Below are 24,109 nucleotides of genomic sequence, written 5' to 3' on the forward strand. Positions count from 1 at the left end.
GAATAATGTAATTTTCATAATCGGATATTTCCCGATTTCCAAGTTCCAATGATTAAAACATACTCACCAAAACTAAAAATAAGCTTGCCCTCTTTCCGAAGGCAGTTAATTTTCTTATGTCATTCTGTTAAATATGGACCAATTTTTTCGATCTTTTCAGCGTTGTTCTTCATTTATTGATCAGAAACAGGTGTTGTTATTCATGTGGTGATTCACAAATAACCACGGGAGTTTCCGTGTTTATTTACATTGGTAGGTAGATAAGACAATCGATATCAACTCACGTGATAAGACCAGCTTCAGTTAAAAGAACAGGCGAAGGCGGCATCACAGATACCCCACAAAGGAGTTATCACGTACTTGACAAACTGAGTCGGAACCTTTTATTTTCTTAACGAAATCAGTGGGATGGGAATGTGCTAATTTTTCGTTGGAGTTCCTGTCAATATAATACTTCCATGATTATATCAATATGACCACATTTACCACAGGGGTCTTAATGAGATGACATTTAAGGAAGATGTCAATGAGATAGCAACACAGAGACATAAACAAACAATATCCAAAATACAATAGACATGGTTAAATTCAGCTTTTCAAAGATCTAGAGTTCGATTTTTGATGAAATCAAACTTTAAAGTTTAATTTTGGACCCTTTGACCTAAAAATCTAAAATCCTAGTACTAGATTAGATTCGGCATATAAAAAAAACCCATATATTTAATTTTTGTTGCAATCAAACAAAGTTTAATTGTGGACTCCAATTTGAAAACCGGGCCAAAAATGAAAAAAAAATCTTAATAGAGGTTGGTATTCGGCATATAAGTTATTTTCGACTTTTCGTTACGTTTCTTGTCGTTTTTTTTGCCATTGCTTTGTCAGTTTTTAATCGACTTACGGGTTCGGATATCCCATAGGAATCGTCGGTCTCTCTTTAAGAATAAACAATTTGACAAAGTAAAAATAAAGTTATCAGCTTCACATGACATATGAATTATATTTGTTTAAGAAAACTTAAAACCAGTATTTAAAGATTAATTTTAATATTGACCTCTTTTTAGTAAGCACAATCATATCCTGTAGCTTTTAGAGTAGTTTTGCCGTTTCTTTCAATTATATGGTCTTGCTCACTTCCACCCCATACACGACAAAAACTATGAACTTTTATGCCATCATTATATTTCTTTACATTAAATCCACCATACATCATTGGAACTGAATAATGAAACGGACCCTTTTCATATAAAAAGGCAAGTTGTGGGAGTTGAACTCCATGTTCTTGGATCAGTTTCTCCACTCTTTCCAATATAACTGCATGCAGAGATTTCTCCATTATAGCTATAGATTCTGATTTATTCTTTACATTTTCTGGTAGCTCAAGAAGTTTTAATATTTCCTCCTCTAAGGAATTTTTCACTGCTAAGTCGTATGCTGTTTCTCCATTTGTTGTTTTAAAGCATTTAGTTGCCCCCTTTTTCAAAAGATCTTCAAATACATACTTTGGTGCTTTCCCGGCAGCAGCATGATGAAGTGGTGTATACAAGGAGGGTAAAGAATTTGAATCATCTTTAATGGGTAGTCTAGAGAAATCTACATTTCCAGTGTTAACCAAAGAAACGAGCTCGTCCCAGTTCTTGTCTTTACCGAGTTTGTCAAGTTTTTGATGGCATTCTGAAACTCCTATATGGAAAACATCCTCATATACATTAAGTGGATAGTCGCAAGAGGAAAACACCTGTATAAAATGAAATATGTAGCATTTTAAATGAAAAAAAGATAAGATAAAGTTAAATCAAACGACAGAAAACACAACGACATTGTCGTTAACTAAAGTAATATGCATTGTGTTCATAAGATCGTGTAAATCTTGCATCAATGAGTATGCTGATGTTTAATATATTGCATAGCCCATTTACTGTTCTTTGACCTTAAGACAACATATACATGAGGCTATTTTTAGGCGCTTATTCTCATTTAGACTTGAAATCTCGATGTCTTAAAGACAGAACCGGATTTAGGGGGGGGGGGGGGAGGGGGCCCGCCCCCCCTTTTTGGGGAAAAATTGGTTGCTTATATAGGGAATCACTGAGGCGTGACTCGAGCGGGCCCCCTCTAAGGTCAGTCAGTGGGCCCCCACTATTGAAAATTTCTGAATCCGCCACTGTCTTTTTTTTTGTGTTTGAGTGTTCCTAAAAGATAAATTCAGAGTTTAAAGCACTTTAAATGCACCATGCAACATGCTGTTGTTCAAAACAAACCTTTCGTACCGCATAATAAAAGCCATTTGCAAAAATAAGGTATATAAAATATGGAATATAAAGGTTACGTCAACGAGTCAGTATCTTAACGACAAAATACAAATAAACGGTCTGGAGGTCTAATATACGGTCTTGAGCAATACAGATGTATCTTTCCATATATACCAAACTATAAATAATACTGACTCTAGAAAGAGAAAGTACCCAATGGCCATCGCTTTAATCAGGCTTGAAACAGAAACAGACACGTTAAAAATGGACTATAGTGTAAAATGAGAAGTCTAGTGAGACAACCCCGAAATTGTTTTCATAAAACCCCCTAAACTAAAACAATAATAAAAACACTTATTGAGGTCAAGTTGCGTTGTTCTTGTGCATAATATTTTGCTCTATACGATAAGAAGCTTTACAACACTTTTTGCACCAGATCATTCCGTATAATAAAGTCAAACTAAGTTAGTCGAGTTCTTAGCTAAACCTTAATGTGGTAATTATAAAACACGAAAAACAATTTATTAAACCGTAAATTGACACGTGGAATGAGAAAAAATCATCCCGAAAAGCGCATCGGACGCCTAAAATCAATAATGCATTGTTTCCATTTGTTTAAAGTCTAGTATCTTTGAAGGGTTTTAATACAGAAGTACAAACCGGTAAATCATCAATCTCCCCTGTCACAGCAGGTTCTTTTGATGAAGCGGAATCCCTGTCTTTTCTACTGCATAAGCGCCTACAGCAGCATGACTTGCTTACCTAGTTCAGTAAACGATGACATAATGTAGTTGAGTGGACCATATCTGAAAAAGTATATGTATTTTATGATTTTCCTGCGTTAAAAACATGATTTTAGAAAAAAAATCCAAATCAAAAGTTTGAAAAGAAAATTTAACATTTTTTTATAAAACAACTAGAAATATCTGAAGTCAAAACTAAACACTGTATGACGGGAAACACGCCATTATTTTGGAAATCTCAGATGAACCAGAAAAAAAGCAGCTAGATCATGCCCCACATGTAGTAAATATCATGATCAAAGGCGATTGCTCACTCTTTATTTTCCAGTCGAGGAAAAGACTGATGATTGTTGGTTGCTTAACATCCAGTGGCAAATATTTCATGCATGTTCAGGACAAGTCAAGTGTGAGGACGGGCTTATGACTACGATACTAAAACCTTATACGTATAGATCATATCGGTCAATCAAATTATTATATATACTTTGAATTTTTTATTTCAATTAACTCATAAGGAAAGGCTCTTCATAAACAACGTTAACATTTATATATCAAAGGGAAACAATGTTATTATTTGTCACTTTGTTTTCCGCAAAATTGGTTTCTTTTATGAGATATCACACAAGAATAAAGTGGGGGGGGGGGGGGGCAGGGGGTCGATGCTGGGGTCCTTCCATAAAACAGCTGAAATTTATAGTCAGAGACAGTATTAAATGTCCCTTTGGAGATAGTAAATTTATAGTCAGAGACCGTATTAAATGTCCCTTTGGAGATAGTAAATTTATAGTCAGAAACAGTATTAAATGTCCCTTTGGAGATAGTAATTTCAGTATCTATATACATGCATAAATAATTATTTCTGAGTAATGTCAAGTTCTAAAAATATGTCATAATTATCTGTACAAAAATGTGGGTTCAACATGTTCAACTGCCGTGACTGCGAAAACGTAACAACGAAAATGTCATGTAAATCAGACCTTAAATAAAGTTTCGATGTGTTTAGAAAATGTGTTTTCCTATGAAAATATAGGTGAATTTCCGAGTGGTAGTAGTACGACGTGCACATACTTTTGTACATATTTACCTACACACATCGTTTTAGACATTTATTTTCATAATATATTCGTGAGATATATACATTTTTGTAAGTATACTGTGTGCATATTTATTAATCGAATAGTTAAAAAAATATTATAAAAATTGTGATGTGAAAATAGCGTCAATCTCTAACAAATAACAATACCTTTGAGCGAATGTAAACAATAACAAGAATCCTCTAACGTCTATCTTTAGTAACAACCTTCGAATTGATCATGATGATGTCATTGCTAAAAATATATTCTGTATAATGAGGGATAATGCTAAAGGTTGCACTTTGTATTTAAAGCTTCATAATAATAAATAATAATAATAATAAAATTCTTTATTTAACGAAGGTAACACATTTAACAATTACATGTTAATCTTCCATGAGGCCTTCAAAAACTATTAATACAAATAGAAACGGACAAAAATACATATAACCCTTAATATAAATAGATATATTAAAGAGTATCTCCATAATTATTAATTTAATAAAACAGTTGTTATAACACAAGTATTATATTGCTATATATAAATGTGACAAATTACATAAAACATATATATTATAAAAGTAAATTGACAAATAAAGGCGGAAAATATAAAGAAGACATTCAACATGTTCAAAACTCACAAATCCGAGAAAAAAAAAAACATCACCTTGGTAAAAAAAAAAAAAGATGCTCACTTCTACAAACCAATGTAAGAATATTTACGATTGAGCAACACAAACCCAACAAAAACACTGGGTACTCCGGCTCGAATTCTACGGAAGGGTAGACAGTTCCTACTCTTCTAAAATCTGTCAAGCTATAGTTCTTGTCCTCGGTTCCATTGACAGTTTTGTAACTGTTGAACATTTGTCGGAAGAAAAAAAATATATATATTAGCTTTTTATAGGTGAAAGTGACAAGAAGTGCAGATGAACTATTTGGCTGGTTGTAACCGAATTTAACGTTTCCTTTGTTACTTTTGTTTTGTTTCTGACTTGTACGACGTGTCTAACTAGAAACGATTACATTTCAAAGGCAAGAATATGTGTATTAATTAAAATTGTTTTAAAAAAATCCTATACCGGCTTATGCACTATGATATTTAGATGTATGTAGTCTTTAATTAATGAGTAGATTTGCTTTAATTTTAGGGCTTTTCAAATCTTTAAGAAGTCTGAAAAAAAAATATACTATCCTAAAAAAATATTTGCATATAATATCCACACCACTGTAAGAAAAAGTATGGGGACTTGTACTACAATTTCATAGAGCTCCACACTTGTTTTAGCCCCTTATTCCGAAACAGTTTGGGCAATGACCCTCCTCCCCCCAAAAACAACAGCAAAAAACAAAACAAAACAAAACCAACAAAAAATTAAACAAAACATTCAGCATATCAAAGTACACCAAAAATTCAAGAATTTGAATTAAAACCAAATTGAAATTGCTCAAGACATATGCAATTTATATGAGAAAAGTATTGTTTTTTTTCTACCATTATTAGTAAACTGTTATGGCCTAAATGTCAAAAAACAATCCGTAACGGTTTGGCCCATGATCCTCCTTTTTTCCTCCGAAAAAACAGAAAAAAACAAAACAAGACAAAACACATCCAAATTTTTCTTTTGAGATCTTGTGAGGTATGGAACATGGAGATCCTGCCTCGTATTTGCGTCTGTCCCAAGTCAGGAACATCTGTCCTCTGTTAGTCTTGTATGTTTTTTTTTAAACGAGTATACATTTTAGTGAAGGGAGCATCCGAATCCCGCCTCCGCGTAAAGAATTTTCTCGCAATGTTGAAGACTCATTGGTGGCATTAGGCCGTTCTTTTGTCTTTGTCCGTGTTGTTGTTTCTTGGACACATTCCCTGTTTTCCTTCTCAATTTTACTTATTAGTATATATACAAGTATTGAAGTGATTGTCCTGAAACATGTTAAGGTCGTACAAAAAGTGCATAGGTGGAAAAAACTACGATGAAGTCAGGCTACCCACTCGAATGCTCATTTATAAAAACACTAGTAGAATACATTTAATGACATTGACATGGAAAAGATTGAGCAAGGTTCAAACTTGATTTTCTTGTATGTCGTGTTTTTTTTAATAAATAGCTTATAGAAATAACCTTTCAAATCACAAGCAGTGAGAAATACGATGATCTGAGTTGTATGTGTCGATTAAAACAACACTTAAAAACATCATCGATATGGCCCGATTAGTGCTAACACATCTTAAAAAGTCTATCCGAATCATTTGCAGTGCGATGGCAGTTTCGTTTGAGATGAAGAAGAAAAATAAAAGCGCTGTTCTTTTGTTTGTTTGTTTTTCTGTTGTGCATGTACTGATTTTGTGTCATGGATGGAGATACCTCATTGTATTGTAATAAACGACTAAAACTCGATACTTTGCGTTGTGTTACTTTTATGCTCAAACTCTATATCGAAGGCCCCATACAAAGGGTACAAAGTAACGTCATAAACATAAGACGTAAATACGGGAAACATAACGTTAACGTTTGCATTATATTCTCAACATACTGGGGGCCGCAAAAGTATATCTTTGCATTAAATTGAAATATTTCTTTAACTGTCCATATATGAAACGGAAAAATATGAGGGCAATTATTGTCTCTTGGGATCGCTATGATAAAATTAAAAATTAACAGTCTCTATAACGATTTTAAAATCGAACACAATTAATGTCTAGAAGAATTTGTCCAAGTTTCAAGATGTCTTTCGCATAGGCACTATTCTTCTGGTATCAACTTCATTCGTCTCATCTGCTGTATTTGGTAGGTCTTCTTTGCTGATCTCTAGCGGATAAAGTTTGACGATCTGGGAAAATTGCTTTTTTCCACCGAGTTCGTGGTTTTTCTTCACGAACTTGCCCAATAACTCCGAAACGGATGGTGATTGTGTTGTCTCTACCCTTTTTATGTAACTCTCTAACGTTATCAGTTCTCTGTTTTGTAATTACTTTTTTTGGTAAGGTATCGTGATCATGTTTCCAGGGCAACTTTGGTACGTATCTATTTTCATGAAATTCTACTGATGTTTTTTGGTACATATTTTCTTCATCATGTTGTGTGTCGACTTCTCCTAGTGACTCTACTTTAAACTCTTCCGATTTCTGATTTGCTAAAATGCTGGCCATTCCTACTGCTCCCGATTTACGATTCACATCTGGTGATGTCGGACCAGACAACAGGTAACCAAGTTTAGATTTAACAGCTGTCGGACCTTTTCCTCTGATAACGGTATCTTCTATAAAATCCCAGTAAAAATCAGCACCTATCAGTAAAGATATACTAAAATTGTTGTCGTTCGTGATCGGGTGTGCTAATCTTAATCCTTCTAGATGTTTGCAATCTCGTGTTTTATTTGCACTATAATTTGTGATCGGACTTGCTATAGTAGGAACTACTAAAACTTCAATGGGTATTTTCTCTCCTTCTATTGGTTCAACATATATAATTGCTTTCGGTAAGTTTTGAACTTTAGTGCTTGTATTTCCAAATGTCGAAAGATTAATTACTTCGGTACCTTCTGTCTTAACATCTAGTGTTGAAGCTAATTCCTCGGTAACGAAAGAACGCTCTGCTCCTTCATCGAACAATATATTCGTATTTATTCCTTGATGTTCACTCCAAACGGGTGCTACGGCGGTTTTCAGTAATACGCTAGAACGGGATTGCATCGTGGACGAATAAAAACTTGTGGCAGTGGCAACAATTTCATTGTTGACTACGGCGTTAACTGACGTATCATATCTACTTACATTAGCGGTTTTATCAAAGTACGATCTGCCGGTAATTTGGGTACATATACTAGTATGGTGATTCTTGTTACAGAATCTGCAACGAAATTGAGATCTACATTCACATGCGCGGTGCGATCCCAAGCAATTAAAGCATAAGTGCTTGTGTTTAATAATTGTTATCCGGTGTTCATAATCTGGAACTTTTAAGCATTTTGCGGGGTCGTGCATATCGTTGCAATAAATACAAGGTTTCTGACGAATGTTTGTGCTTTGGCGGTAATCTAATCTATCTTGTGTTCGCGGGTAATCTCTCGTATCGGCGCTTGTCAATAATGACGCTATAGACGGTAAATGTTCATTTACTTCATCGGTTTCAAATCTATCTTGTATTTGCGTGTAGTCTCTATTATTGGCGATAGTCAAAAATGACGCTGTAGACGGTAAGTTGTCAATAAATACATCGGTGCGTTTCTCTCCGGCTTCTAAAATTGTGATTTCTTTCAATATCCCATATCTTAATCCTTTTAATTCCCAATTATCGGTTCCGTTTTCTCTAGCTAAGTTTTGTCTTACAGCTGACGGTAGCTTATTCAAGATGATTGGGATGAGCAGTGCCCCATATGAATCTCCCGATCTGCCTAACGATTCTAGGCCTCTTATATATGCTTCTTGTTTGTCGTAATAATTACGGAGGCTAATAAGGTTGTATTGTGGTGTGGGAAGGTCTAACAGGGCTTGCATGTAGGCATTCGTGATTTTGTGTGGCTGACCAAAACGTTCTTTTAACAATTTTATAGCTTCCGTATAATTATTATTTGTGAGCGGTAGTCCATCAATACATCGAGCGGCTTCATTACAAAGCTGCGATTTCAAATATGTGAATTTCTGTATGTCGGTAAGTGTGGGATTATAGTGTACAGATGATTCGAACAAGTCCCAAAAAGTTTGCCACATGAGTGTTTCTCCTGTAAATGTAGGTAAGGTGAGTTTCGGAAGTTGGTGATTTTGCATAACGTTGGGCGGAACATGGTACATTTGTTGTTGAACAGAGCTATATGTGTTTTCTACTGAACTATGCTGATTCGTATTTTCCGTTGATTGATTAGGCCAGTTGGTAATATTCGAAGTTACTGAATTGGAGTATTTTTTACGTATGTGTCTAATTTTAGTATTCAGAAAGAATTTATACTCATCTGTCTGTAGAATTTCATCCTCAACATCCTCATCCTTTGTTAAATTAAGAATTTCTTCATTCAAAGCACTAATAATCTTCTGTTTTTGCGAAAGTGTTTCTAATAATTCTGTACTTTCTTCTATCTCCAAATCCTGCTCTTCTTCCGTTTTTCTCAAAAGTCTTGTTACAGCACTTTTATGGCCTGCTCTCACCGCTTTCAGTCTACTTTCCATGGCGTCACGGCACCAAAATGTATTGTAATAAACGACTAAAACTCGATACTTTGCGTTGTGTTACTTTTATGCTCAAACTCTATATCGAAGGCCCCATACAAAGGGTACAAAGTAACGTCATAAACATAAGACGTAAATACGGGAAACATAACGTTAACGTTTGCATTATATTCTCAACACTCATATCCTTGTTTCCCTATTATCAATGCATTTTACTCACACGAGCAACACGATGGCTGCCACATGTGGAGCAAGATCTGCTTACCCTTTTCATAGACAAGAGATAACAATGGTTGTTTTGTCGGTTCGAGTCGTTCTTTATTAGTGCTTTGCATACCTTCGTTCATCCTTTAGTCGGGATTTATTTTGCCATTGCTTTGTCAGCTTTTAATCGACTTATGACTTTGGATATTCCATAGGTATCGTTGGTCTCTCTTTTAAAATAAACAATTTGAAAAAATAAAAATAAAGTTATCAGCTTCACATATAAATAAATGAATTCTATTTGTTTCACAAAATTTAAAACCAGTATTTAAAGATTTATTATCGACTTCTCTTTCTACTTTTTAGTAAGCACAATCATGGCCTGTAGCTTTTAGAGTAGTTTTGCCATTTCTTTCAATTATATGGTCTTGCTCACTTCCACCCCATACACGACAAAAACTGTGAACTTTTATACCATCATTATATTTCTTCACGTTGAATCCACCATACATCATTGGAACTGAATAATGAAACGGACCCTTTTCATATAAAAAGGCAAGTTGTGGGAGTTGAACTCCATGTTCTTGGATCAGTTTATCCACTTTTTCCAATATAACTGCATGCAGAGATTTCTCCATTATAGCTATAGATTCTGATTTATTCTTTACATTTTCTGGTAGCTCAAGAAGTTTTAATATTTCCTCCTCTAAGGAATTTTTCACTGCTAAGTCGTATGCTGTTTCTCCATTTGTTGTTTTAAAGCATTTAGTTGCCCCCTTTTCAAAAGATCTTCAAATACATACTTTGGTGCTTTCCCGGCAGCAGCATGATGAAGTGGTGTATACAAGGAGGGTAAAGAATTTGAATCATCTTTAATCGGTAGTCTAGAGAAATTTACATTTCCAGTGTCAACCAAAGAAACGATCTCTTCCCAGTTCTTGTCTTCACCGAGTTTGTCAAGTTTTTGATGGCATTCTGCATCTTCTATATGGAAAACATCCTCATATACATTTAGTGGATAGTGGTAAGAGGAAAACACCTGTATAAAATGAAATATGTAACATGCATTTCAAATGAAAAAAGATAAGATAAAGTTTAACACAAAACGACAGAAAACACAACGACAATGTCGTTAATTAAAGTAATACGCAATGTGTTCATAACGTCGCTGGGCTTCTAAAATGTTGTAAATTACAAATTTTTCAAGAAAAAAATATCGCACAAACAGGCTTTGAAAATTTTGGCAAAATGCATGCTTCCAAAATGTCGTATGTGAACTTGAACATTTTTGTAAATAGCAGTGAAATAAAAACTTTGACATTTCTGGATTATCCAAGAACTTAAATTATTTTCACAGAAATAAAGAAATGTACAATTATTTTTTTCCCAAAGCCATTCTACAACGATTTTCAAGTTTTCATACAACATTTTGGAAGCAAACTTTACAAACAACTGACATTGGCAATTTTGTAATATGTATTATTTCACACATTTTGATTGGTCTAACTGTATTTTATTTTGTAATACCGAAGATTTCCTCCCGCCAAGACCATTGGTGTCAAAAAGTATTTTTAGCCAAAAAAGTCATATACGACATTTTAGAAGCCCAGCGACGATAAGATTGCGTAAATCCTGCATCAATGATTATGCTGATGATTAATATATTGCAGAACCGTCGTGATTGTGGGGGGTCTCATTGGGGGTTCCGATCCCGGATCCCGCTTACTGTTTTGTCAGATTCCCGCATCCCGCTTACACTATGTACGTAAGCAATTATCATTTTTTTGTCATTTCCCGGGTCCCGCAAGACCTCATTTCCCGTTTTCACGACACAATAATTTGACTTTCACGTGTCACGCTTACAAAAAATCGACAATCCCGCGTCACGCTTAGACTCCAATGAGACCCACATTGTGCACAGCCCTCTTACTGTTCTTTGACCTTAACACAACAGAAATAGGGCTATTTTTAGGCGCTTATTCTCATTTAGACTTAAAATCTCAATGCCTTTTTTATTTTTTTTTGTGTTTGAGTGTTTCTGGTGAAGATAAATTCAGAGTTTAAAGCACTTTAAATACACCATGCAACCTGCTATAGTTCTTTCAAAATCTTGTATCTCTTTTATTTTGTTAGGTGTTTCCTAATCAAAATAAAGCTTTCGTACCGCATAATAAAAGCCATTTGAAAAATTTAGGTATATAAAGTACGGGATATAAAGGTTACGTCAACGAGTCAGTATGTTAATGACAAAATACAAAGAAACGGTCTGGAGTTTTAATATACGGTCTTAAGCAATCCATAAGTATCTTTCCATATACCAAACTCTAAATAATACCCACTCTAGAAAGAGAAAGTACCCAATGGTCATCGGTTCAATCAGGCTAGAAACAGAAACAGACACGTTAAAAATGGACTATAGTGTAAAATAAGAAGTGTAGTGAGACAATCCCCCAAATTGTTTTCATAAAACCCCCTAAAATAACGCTTTACAACACTTTTTGCAACAGATCATTCCGTATGATAAAGGAGGTTATACACCTGGTATAATAAAGTCAAACTAAGTCATTTTTGTCCCTCTGGTCGAGTTCTTCGCTAAACCTTAATGTGGTGATTATAACACACGAAAAACAATTTATTATAACCATAAATTTACATGTGGAATGAAAAAATCATCCCGAAAAGCGCATCGAACGCATAAAATCAATAAAGCCTTAATTGTTTCATTTTTTTAAAAGTCTATTATCTTTGATGGGTTTAAATATAGGAGTACAAACCGGTAAATCGTCAATCTCCCCTGTCACAGCAGGTTCTTTTGATGAAGAGGCATCCCTGTCTTTTCTACTGCATAAGCGCCTACAGCAGCATGACTTGCTTACCCAGTTCAGTAATCGATGACATAATGTAGTTGAGCGGACCATATCTGAAAAAGTATATATATCTTATGATTTTCCTGCGTTAAAAACATGATTTTAGAAATAACATCCAAATCAACAGTTTGAAAAGAAAATTGAACATTTTTGTTAATAAAACAATTAGAACTATCTGAAGTCTAAACTAAACACTGTATGACGGGAATCACGCCATTATTTCGGAAATCTCAGATGCACCAGAAAAAAAGCAGCTAGATCATGCCCCACATGTAGTAAATATCATGATCAAAGGCGATTACTCACTCTTTATTTTCCAGTCGAGGAAAAGACTGATGATTGTTGGTTGCTTTACGTCCAGTGGTAAATATTTCATGCATGTTCAGGACGAGTCGAGTGTGAGGACGGGCTTATGACTACGATACTAAGAACTTATACGTATAGATCATATCAGTCAATCAAATTATTATATAAACTTAAAATTTTTTATTTGAATTAAGTCATAAGGAAAGGTTCTTCATAAACAACGTTAACATGTATATATCAAAGGGAAACAATGTTATTATTTGTTACTTTGTTTTCCGCAAAATTGGTTTCTTTTATGAGATATCACACAAAAATAAAGTTGGGGAGGGGGTTAATTGATGCTGGGAGTCCTTCCATAAAAAGCTGAAATCTATAGTCAGAGACAGTATTAAATGTCCCTTTGGAGATAGTAAATTTATAGTCAGAGACAGTATTAAATGTCCCTTTGGAGATAGTAAATTCAGTATCTATATACATGCATAAATAATTATTTCTGAGTAATGTCAAGTTCTAAAAATATGTCATAATTATCTGTACAAAAATGTGGGTTCAACTGCCGTGACTGCGAAAAAGTAACAACGAAAATGTCATGTAAATCAGACCTTAAATAAAGTTTCGATGTGTTTAGAAAATGTGTTTCCTTATGAAAATATAGCTGAATTTCCGAGTGGTAGTAGTACGACATGCACATACTTTTGTACGTATTAACCTAGTCAGAGATATACTCTGACGTCCACCGGTTGTTTTGCCAGACAAGCTGGGGCCGTGGTCCCGTGGCTTGTCTGGCAAAACAGCCGTTCCACAGCCCAAGCTTGTCTGGTAAGACAGCCGTTGGACGTCAGAGCAATCTCGGACTAGTATTTACCTACACACATCGTTTTAGACATTTATTTTCATAATATATTCGTGAGATATGTACATTTTTGTAAGTATACTGTGTGCATATTTATTAATCGAATAGTTAAAAAAAAACATTATAAAAATTGTAATGAGAAAATAGCGTCAAGCTCTTACAATCAAAATATATTGCAACATGAAAATCAGTTTACACACAACTTCTTAAACATGTTAAACATGTTAAAATATATCTGATGTACAAGATTAATCGATAAGTTATTATTGTGTATCTTCTACAGTGAAATAACGTAAAGATTTTATAGAATATTAAATCTTAATCATACGCTCAATTTTTTAAAAGGTCACACCTTCTTTTCCATATAACGTTACCTTTGAGCGAATGTAAACAATAACAAGAATCCTCTAACGTCTATCTTTAGTAACAACCTTCGAATTGATCATGATGATGTCATTGCTAAAAATATATTCTGTATAATGAGGGATAATGCTAAAGGTTGCACTTTGTATTCAAAGCTTCATAAGCCTTAATATAAATAGATATAAGAGTATCTCCATGTTTATTAATTAATAAAACAATTGTTATAACACAAGTATTATATTGCTATATATAAATGTGACAAATTACACAAAACCTATATATTATAAAAGTAAATTGACAAATAAAGGCGGAAAATGATAAAGAAGACATTCAACATGTTCAAAACTCACAAATCGAGAAAAAAACAACATCACCTTGGTAAAAAAAAAAACAACCCGAAAAGATGGTCACTTCTACAAAACAATGGTAGAATATTTACGATTGAGCAACACAAACCCAACAAAAACACTGGGTACTCCGGCTCGAATTCTACGGAAGGGTAGACAGTTCCTACTCTTCTAAAATCTGTCAAGCAATAGTTCATGTCCTCGGTTTCATTGACAGTTTTGTAACTGTTGAACATTTGTCGGGAGAAAATATATATTAGCTTTTTATAGGTGAAAGTGACAAGAAGTGCAGATGAACTATTCGGCTGGTTGTAACCGACTTTACCGTTTCCTTTGTTACTTTTGTTTTGTTTCTGACTTGTACGACGTGTCTAACTAGAAACGATTACATTTCAAAGGCAAGAATATGCGTATTTATTAAAATTGTTTTTATAAAATTCCATACCGGCTTATGCACTACGATGTTTAGATGTATGTAGTCTTTAATTGATGAGTAGATTTGCTTTAATTTTAGGGCTTTTCAAATCTTTAAGAAGTCTGAAAAAAATATACTATCCTAAAAAAAATATTTGCATATAATATCCACACCACTGTAAGAAAAAGTATGGGGACGGTTTGGGCAATGACCTCCCCTCCCCCCCCAAAAAAAAAAACAACAGCAAAAAAACAAAAACAAAACAAAACCAACAACAAAACTAAACAAAACATTCAGCATATCAAATACACCAAAAATTCAAGAATTTGAATTAAAACCAAATTGAAATTGCTCAAGACATATGCAATTTATATGAGAAAAGTATTGTTTTTTCTACCATTATTAGTAAACTGTTATGGCCTAAATGTCAAAAATCAATCCGTAACGGTTTGGCCCATGATCTTCTTTTTTTCCTCCGAAAAAAACCCAGAAAAAAACAAAACAAAACACATCCAAATTTTTCTTTGGAGATCTTGTGTGGAGATCCTGCCTCGTATTTGCGTCTGTCCCAAGTCAGGAACATCTGTCCTCTGTTAGTCTTGTATGGTTTTTTTTTTTAAACGAGTATACATTTTTGTTAAGGCAGCATCCGAATCCCACCTCCGCGTAAAGAATTTTCTCGCAATGTTGAAGACTCATTGGTGGCATTAGGCTGTTCTTTTGTCTTTGTCCGCGTTGTTGTCTCTTGGACACATTCCCTGTTTTCCTTCTCAATTTAACTTATTAGTATATATACAAGTATTGAAGTGATTGTCCTGAAACATGTTAAGGTCGTACAAAAAGTGCATAGGTGGAAAAAACTACGATGAAGTCAGGCTATCCACTCGAATGCTCATTTATAAAAACACTAGTAGAATACATTTAATGACATGCAAAGGATTGAACAAGGTCCAAATTTGATTTTCTCGTATGTCGTGTTTTTTTTAATAAATAGCTTATAGAAATAACCTTTCGAATCACAGGCAGTGAGAAATACGATGATTTGAGCTGGATGTGCCGATGAAAACAACACTTAGACATCATCGATATGGTCCGATTTAGTGTTGATACATCTTACAAATAAACTCATCATAGATACCAGGACTAAATTTAGTATATATGCCAGACGCGCGTTTCGTCTACAAAAAACTCATCAGTGACGCTCGAATAAAAAAAAAGTTAAAAAGGCCAAATAAGTGTATTCGAATCACTTGCAGTGCGATGGCAGTTTCTTTTGAGATGAAGAACTACAATAAGAGAGCTGTTTCTTTGCTTTTTGTGTGTTTTTGTGTTGTGCATGTACTGATTTTTTTATCCATGGTTTTCCTATTATCAATGCATTTGTAATCACACGAACAACACGACGGTTGCCACATGTGGAGCAAGATCTGCTTACCCTTTCAAAGACAAGAGATAACAATGGTTGTTTGTTCGGTTCGAGTCGTTTCAAAAACAAGAGATAACAATGGTTGTTTGTTCGGTTCGAGTCGTTTCAAAGACAAGAGATAACAATGGTTGTTTGTTGGGTTCGATTCGTTCTGTATTAGTGCTTTGCATACTTTTGTTAATCCTTTAGTCGTGATTTATTTTGCCATTGCTTTGTCAGCTTTTAATCGACTTATGACTTTGGATATTCCATAGGTATCGTTGGTCTCTCTTTTAAAATAAACAATTTGAAAAAAATAAAAATAAGGTTCCAGCTTTACATATAAATAAATAAATTCCATTTGTTTAACAAAATTTAAAATCAGTATTTAAAGATTTATTATCGACCTCTCTTTCTACTTTTTAGTAAGCACAATCATAGCCTGTAGCTTTTAGAGTAGTTTTGCCATTTCTTTCAATTATATGGTCTTGCTCACTTCCACCCCATACACGACAAAAACTGTGAACTTTTATGCCATCATTATATTTCTTTACGTTAAATCCACCATACATCATTGGAACTGAATAATGAAACGGACCCTTTTCATATAAAAAGGCAAGTTGTGGGAGTTGAACTCCATGTTCTTGGATCAGTTTCTCCACTCTTTCCAATATAACTGCATGTAGAGATTTCTCCATTAAAGCTATAGATTCTGATTTGTTCTTTACATTTTCTGGTAGCTCAAGAAGTTTTAATATTTCCTCCTCTAAGGAATTTTTCACTGCTAAGTCGTATGCTGTTTCTCCATTTGTTGTTTTAAAGCATTTAGTTGCCCCCTTTTTCAAAAGATCTTCAGACATACTTTGGAGCATTCCCAGCAGCAGCATGATGAAGTGGTGTATACAAGGAGGGTAAAGAATTTGAATCATCTTTAATGGGTAGTCTAGAGAAATTTACATTTCCAGTGTTAACCAAAGAAACGAGCTCGTCCCAGTTCTTGTCTTCACCGAGTTTGTCAAGTTTTTGATGGCATTCTGAAACTCCTATATGGAATACATCCTCATATACATTTAGTGGATAGTCGTAAGAGGAAAACACCTGTATAAAATGAAATATGTAACATATCATACATTTTAAACGAAAAAGATAAGATAAAGATAAACGCCAGAGCAACAGTAACCACGACAATGTCGTTAATTAAAGCAACATGGGGTTCATTAGATCGTGTAGATCTTGTATAAATGATTATGCTGCTGTTTAATATATTGCAGAACCGTCGTGATTGTGCATAGCCCATTTCATGTTCTTTGACCTTAACACAACTATTTTTAGGCGCTTCTTCTTATTTAGACTTAAAATCTCAATGGCTTTCTTTTTTTTTTTGTGTTCGAGTGTTTCAGAAAAGCACTTTAAATGCACCATGCAACATGCTGTAGTTCTTTCTAAATCTTGTATCTCTTTTATTTTGTTAGGTGTTTCCTAATCAAAACAAAGCTTTCGTACTGCATAATAGAAGCCATTTGCAAATATCAGGTATATAAAATACGGGATATAAAGGTTACTTCAACGAGTCAGTATTTTAACGACAACATACAAATTAACCGTCTGGAGGTTTAATATACGGTTTAAGCAATTCATAATTATTTTCATATACCAAACTCTAAATAATACTAGAAAGAGAAAGTACCCAATGGCCATCGCTTCAATCAGGCTTAAAACAGAAACGTTAAAAATGGACTATAGTGTAAAATGAGAAGTCTAGTGAGACAACCCCCAAAATTGTTTTCATTAAACCCCCTAAATAAAACAATAATAAAAACACTTATGGAGGTCAAGTTGCGTTGTTTTGTGCATAATATTTTGTTCTATACGACAAGAAGCTTCACAACACTTTTGCACCAGATCATTCCGTAAAATAAAGTCAAACTAAGTCATGTTAGTCCCTCTGGTCGAGTTCTTCGCTACACCTTAATGTGGTGATTATAACACACGAAAAACAATTTATTATCACCATAAATTGACATGTGGAATGAAAAAAAAAAAAAATCACGAAAAGCGCATCGGACGCATAAAATGAATTAAGCATTGTTTCCATTTGTTTAAAGTATAGTATCTTTGAAGGGTTTTAGTCAAACACAAATGATACAGAAGTACAAACCGGTAAATCATCAATCTCTCCTGTCACAGCAGGTTCTTTTGATGAAGAGGCATCCCTGTCTTTTCTACTGCATAAGCGCCTACAGCAGTATGACTTGCTTACCCAGTTCAGTAAACGATGACATAATGTAGTTGAGCGGACTATATCTAAAACAATATATATATTTTATGATTTTCCTGCGTTGAACACACGATTTCAGAAAAAAATCCAAATCAAAAGTTGAAAAGAAAATTTAACATTTTTTTATAAAACAATTAGAACTATCTGAAGTCAAAACTAAACACTGTATGACGGGAATCACGCCGTTATTTTGGAAATCTCAGATGCACCAGAAGAAAAAGCAGCTAGATCATGCTCCACATATATTACATATCATGTTCAAAGTCGATTACTCACTATCTATTGTCTCAGTCGATGAAAAGATTGATGATTGTTGGTTGCTTAACATCCAGTGGCAAATATTTCATGCATGGTCAGAACGAGTCGCGTAAGAGTACGGGATTATGACTACGATAATAAGAACTTATACGTATAGATCATATCGGTCAATAAAATGATTATATTAACTTTGAATTTCATTTGAATTAACTCATAAGGAAAGGTTCTTCATAAACAACGTTAACAAATTTATATATCAAAGGGAAACAATGTTATGATTTGTCACTTTTTTTCCCGCAAAATTTGTTCCTTCTTTGAGGGATCACACAAGAATATAGCTTAGGTGTGGGAATGCTGCTGGGGTTAATTTCAGTATCTATATACATGTATATAGAATTATTTCTGAGTAATGTCAAGTTCTGAAAATATCATAATAATCAAGTGGGTTCAACATGTTCATTTGCCATTATTGTGAAAAAGTAACAAGGAACCTGTCATGTTAATCAGACCTTAAATAAAGTTTCGATGTGTTTAGCATGTTTAGAATATGTGTTGTCCTATGAAACAAATAGTTGAATTTCCGAGTGGTAGAAGTACGACATGCACATACTTTTGTACGTATTTACCTACACACATCGGTTCAGACATTTATTTTTATAATATATTCATGGGATATACATTTTGCGGAAGATCATATTTATTAATCAAATAGTTAAAAAAATATCATAAAAATTGTGACGTGAAAAGAGCAAAGCTCTTACAATCAAAATATATTGCAACATGGAAATCAATTTGCACACACTTCTTAAAATATATCTTATGTACAAGATTAATCGATACGTTATCATTGTGTATCTTCTACAGTGAAATAACGTAAAGTTTTAATAGAATATTAAAATCTTAATCATACGTTCAATTTTTTAAAAGATAGATCTTCTTTACCATGTATATAGCATTACCTTTGAGCAAATGTAAACAATAACAAGAATCCTCTAACGTCTATCTTTAGTAACAACCTTCGAATTGATCATGATGATGTCATTGCTAAAAATATATTCTGTATAATGAGGGATAATGCTAAAGGTTGCACTTTGTATTCAAAGCCTCATAAGCCGTTAATAATATAAATAGATATAAGAGCATCTATATGTTTATTATTTAATAAAACAATTGTTATAACACAAGTATTATATAGCTATATATAAATGTGACAAATTACATAAAACATATATATTATAAAAGTAAATTCACAAATAAAGGCGGAAAATATAAAGAAGACATTCAACATGTTCAAAACTCACAAATCCGAGAAAAAAACCTTGGTAAAAAAAACAACCCGAAAAGATGCTCACTTCTATAAAACAATGTAAGAAAATTTACTATTGAGCAACACAAACCCAACAAAAGCACTGGGTACACCGGCCCGAATGCTACGGAAGGGTAGACAGTTCCTAATACTCTTATAAAATCTATCAAGCTATAGTTCTTGTCCGCGGTTCCATTGACCGTTTTGTAACTGTTGAACATTTGTTGGAAGAAACTATATATTAGCCTTTTATAGGTGAAAGTGACAAGAAGTGCAGATGAACTATTCGGCTGGTTGTAACCGAACCGTTTCCTTTGTTACTTTTGTTTTGTTTCTGACTTGTACGACGTGTCTAACTAGAAACTATTATATATATATATATATATATATATATATATAAGACAAGAATATGCGTATTTGTTAAAAAGTGTTTTTTTTTTAATTCCATACCGGTTTATGCACTACGATGTTAAGATGTATGCAGTCTTTAATTAATTAGTACATTGGCTTTAATTTGAGGGCATTCCAATCTTTAAAGTAGTCTAAATAAAATTATACTATCTTAATATATATATATATATATATATATATATATATATATATATATATATATATATATTCTCTACACCACTCTAATAACAGTATCAAAATACATTCGATGAGCGTTGTGTTGTTACGCTATTCCAGTTTCCGTGATACCATGCAGACGGGACGGGACTTTTTACAAACGTCCAATAGCAGAAAGACGGCATCAGGACACACAAAGTTTTCACGACAAAAGATAGGCATACATACAATCTAAGGCTACATGAAAGAATTGAATAGTTGAAGTTATTCGTGGGTCTAAACTAAAATTGACAGAGTTATTTTGTGATAGGCCGAAATGTTGTATACATACTACTCTATTATAACAAATAATAATAAACGAATGGTGTCCTAGGGTTTATATTCGCAGGCTAAATGTAGTTCAACAATCGCTTGTTTTATAAAGAAAGAATGAGAGAAAAAGAGAGAAAAGAGTATTCAAGCATAAAGGAACTATTCATTATTACTTTTAGGAGATAGCTATACAGTAACTATATACTATCAAATTTTAGAAGAAAAGTAGTGATAGATTTACGGGCTTGTCATGCTATTTGACAAACCATTTAAAAGCTTTTGAGTAATGTCAAATTGACAGAATTTTGATTGATTGGCAAACTTCCTTGTCTGCTTTTGAGGAGAACGTAGACGGAATGGCATTTTTTTTCATGCACAGAATAATATATAGAAATGGCAAAAAATTCTCTACCGTCACTATTAGATCATCAGATAAACAAGAAACTCGTAAAAAAGATTAGACTACGTGATAGACTTCATAAAAAAATATGAAGATTGAGATCTGAGCACAATACTAAAAGAATTGAAGTTCAAACAAAGACAAAATAAAATGATTATATATGCAAAGGAACAGTTCTATTTAAACGCTTATGGTCTTTTAGAGTAAAAATCAAACAAAAAACCGAAAGCATTCTGGGGCCTGTTTATCGAAACTTTTTTAAGATCCGTCCTAAGAACTTCTTGGGACAGAATTTAGGATAAAGTTAGGACCGACTGATGACATGGGTCAGCACGCACATCGAAGCTATCTTAGGATAGTCTTAGCTAGGATGTCCTAAGAATGGGCGTAGAAGAAAATAACATTTTTTTTGTTTAGATGAGGTTTATTAGAAACTAATTATTAGTTTTAAATTCAAGTTATAAATAATTATTGTATAACAATTGTACATTTCAAATGTATAAAACAAAACGCAAGACAAAAAATAATTACTACGTTTTAAATAAAAATTAAACAAACTAATTGTAAACTAGATATATAATCGGTAAAAATCATTATATGTTTTGAGTGAGTTCACTTCAAAGAGTACTTTTAAAAATTCAATGTGAAATATCGTGCATCTAAATACGGAGTACTTCAAATTTTTGTAACTGTTAAAAGAAATACGTGTGAAAATTAGTAAGGATGTAATCCGAATTTTGTAGATGCTGAACTACAGATTCTCCTGGACGAAGTTGAAAAGAATAAGACTTTACTATTTAGTAAGCTTTCGAATGTTTCAACCAATGGTGCTAAAAAGAGGGCTTGGGATTCCATCTGCAGTAAAACACCGACCACAAAAGAACGGTAGATGAAATAAGAAGAAAGAAATTGAGCACGTACACGAGTAATGCTAAAAAGCAGACTGTGAGAATACGCAGAGAATCAGAGAAAACTAGCGGTGGACCACCTCCTGAAGAGCTGACTCTATTGCAGGATAAAGATGTAGGGATTATAGGCAACACTCCCATGGATGGAATAGAAAAAGGTATTAACACATGTCTTGGCATGGAAATGGACGGACCCCCGAAACAAGAGATGCTGTCTCTTCAAATGAAAATGGTAAGCTAATTTTATTTTATTTGAAAGTAAAAAAAAACATACATACTTTTGTGTACTATATATTACATATTCTGTCTGTTAATTGCAGGAAAACACATATAAGATACTAATTTTCATACTCGCTTCTGTATAAGAATGCAATAACAAACATTTGACTATTCTTTTTACCAATCGTCCTGATCGTTCATGAAATATTTGCCGCTGGGCGTAAAACAAACAGCAGTCAATCTATAATTAAACCACCGTGCGCTATTTGTGTTGATGGATTTGGCGTTTAAGAGTCGTTAACGAAACATTCATCAATCTATATACCCTATGTATGTGTTTGTTTTGATTAGTTCTGATTACATGTCTTATAGAGACTGCAAGTTCATATATACTTTTACAATTTCATTTTGATTGTTGTATATGACAAATGTTTGTTTTTTATTCAGTATTTCAGTTAATCAAACACACCGATTGATCTTGCGAACCCCCTTTTTGAGCAGTGACCATCTGCATGTCGACCTTACAAATAAAGGAACTATGCATGTATTATTCATTATTTTGACGTTTTGTTAATTATCTTCAGATATGTATAACTGTTTATTTAGTGAAGCAAGGTGTACAAGAGAAAATTTTTGTGGCAATTGTTTTCTTCTGGTGCCTTATCTTCCATAGGGGGAAATATAGTTCACCATCACCAGAGGATTGTCAGTTGATAGAAATAGAAAGTGAAAGGTTGAAGGAAGAAAAGGAACGTCTCTGTTGAAAAACAGCGATTACACATAGAACAGCTCAGACTAGAAATCGACCAACAAAGACTATTAACTGAACAACAAAAGCATCAACTATACATGACAAAGCTCAACATTAGCACGACACAAATGGATGTACATGTAGTAGATACACCATCAACCAGTGTAGAAAAAGACAATCCGTCAAGCTAAAACTCTGTGTTGTAAAAATGTTTTGCATATAAATACATCATGCTAATGTCATACTTATTTATGTACCTAGTTATTTATTTTATTTTAGCTTCTGGTAAATCCCTGTTGAAAATCAACGTTTCAATTTCACATATGTATTTTGTAATCAAATAAACACAAATACAGATATATGAATAAATGTTATATTCATGCTCTGTTGTACATCAAATGTGTTTGCAGAAAATATCTCTACAAAATACTGAATTGGAACGACCAAAGGTATATGCACTAAATTACAAGTTTTCTGACTAAGAACATGCACATGAATATGGAAATGCTAACAACCTTCCCCTTTTTTTGCAATGAGAAATGGAAACTAGTTTTTACAATATTTTTTTATTTTTTTTATCAACATACCTCCATACATCCGAGCTTCCCCGTCTGTGGAACATTTTCGACACGCTATCCAAGACATCAGCGTGTCGACACTACTCCACATCTAAATTACTGCACTCATTTTAACTGTAAATACTTCAAGGTTTTTAGCTGATACTCACGCTAGAGTATACACACTCAAAAATTAGTCCACTACTTAATGGGAAGATAGATAGTATTGTCCCTGGATTAAGAACAGGTGTTAGAAGCCAAGGCCTCATTGGATATTATCAGATGAAGATTTGTAAAAATCAATGATGTGTTTTTCTATATTTACGCAACAAAAGAATTGCAGTTGACGGAGTCAGAGCTAATGGAAGTTGAAGAACTAGATATCACTAGAGACACTATCAATTGACTGAAAAGAATACCTGTGACAAAGAATTATAACCAACCAGTACTATTGATCATCATGAAATTGCAAAAGGCCTACAATTATAAATGGTTTGCAGGCACATACTTCCTTGTATAATAAATCCTTGACCCTCCAAGTGATGAATTTTAGAACAAAACAGA

The 24,109-nt window shown here is 33.6% G+C and overlaps 1 protein-coding gene and 3 long non-coding RNA genes across 4 annotated transcripts; 1 reads left to right on the plus strand and 3 right to left on the minus strand.

The window, feature by feature from the left end:
* Window positions 1-1,026: 1,026 nt before the first annotated feature.
* Window positions 1,027-4,362, minus strand: LOC143075997 (uncharacterized). The gene is made up of 3 exons (XR_012978501.1): window positions 4,236-4,362; window positions 2,910-3,055; window positions 1,027-1,735 (listed from the first exon to the last, which is right to left on the minus strand). It is a non-coding gene; the product is annotated as an uncharacterized LOC143075997 (long non-coding RNA).
* Window positions 4,363-9,753: 5,391 nt separating this feature from the next.
* LOC143075999 (uncharacterized) lies at window positions 9,754-13,964 on the minus strand. Its single transcript, XR_012978503.1, has 3 exons — window positions 13,834-13,964; window positions 12,208-12,353; window positions 9,754-10,472 (listed from the first exon to the last, which is right to left on the minus strand). It is a non-coding gene; the product is annotated as an uncharacterized LOC143075999 (long non-coding RNA).
* A 2,385-nt stretch (window positions 13,965-16,349) lies between these two features.
* Window positions 16,350-19,564, minus strand: LOC143076000 (uncharacterized). The gene is made up of 3 exons (XR_012978504.1): window positions 19,485-19,564; window positions 18,148-18,293; window positions 16,350-17,087 (listed from the first exon to the last, which is right to left on the minus strand). It is a non-coding gene; the product is annotated as an uncharacterized LOC143076000 (long non-coding RNA).
* A 1,263-nt stretch (window positions 19,565-20,827) lies between these two features.
* On the plus strand, window positions 20,828-23,226 carry LOC143074065 (uncharacterized). Its single transcript, XM_076249614.1, has 3 exons — window positions 20,828-20,850; window positions 22,070-22,250; window positions 22,982-23,226. Exons 1-3 carry the CDS (start codon window positions 20,828-20,830, stop codon window positions 23,177-23,179), a joined length of 402 nt encoding a protein of 133 aa, XP_076105729.1. The 3' UTR covers window positions 23,180-23,226.
* The last annotated feature ends 883 nt before the right edge of the window (window positions 23,227-24,109 follow it).

This window comes from Mytilus galloprovincialis, chromosome 5 (genome assembly GCF_965363235.1).
Source record: "Mytilus galloprovincialis chromosome 5, xbMytGall1.hap1.1, whole genome shotgun sequence".
In the NCBI taxonomy this organism is placed as follows: domain Eukaryota; kingdom Metazoa; phylum Mollusca; class Bivalvia; order Mytilida; family Mytilidae; genus Mytilus; species Mytilus galloprovincialis.

Excerpts from the sequence above, each read along its gene's own strand:
- LOC143074065 (XM_076249614.1), top strand. The coding sequence starts at position 20,828 with ATGAGAGAAAAAGAGAGAAAAGA. Across the intron at positions 20,851-22,069 it reads AGAGAAAAAGAGAGAAAAGA|AGAATCAGAGAAAACTAGCG; the intron begins GTATTCAAGCAT and ends GAGAATACGCAG. Across the intron at positions 22,251-22,981 it reads TGTCTCTTCAAATGAAAATG|AAAAGGAACGTCTCTGTTGA; the intron begins GTAAGCTAATTT and ends GGTTGAAGGAAG.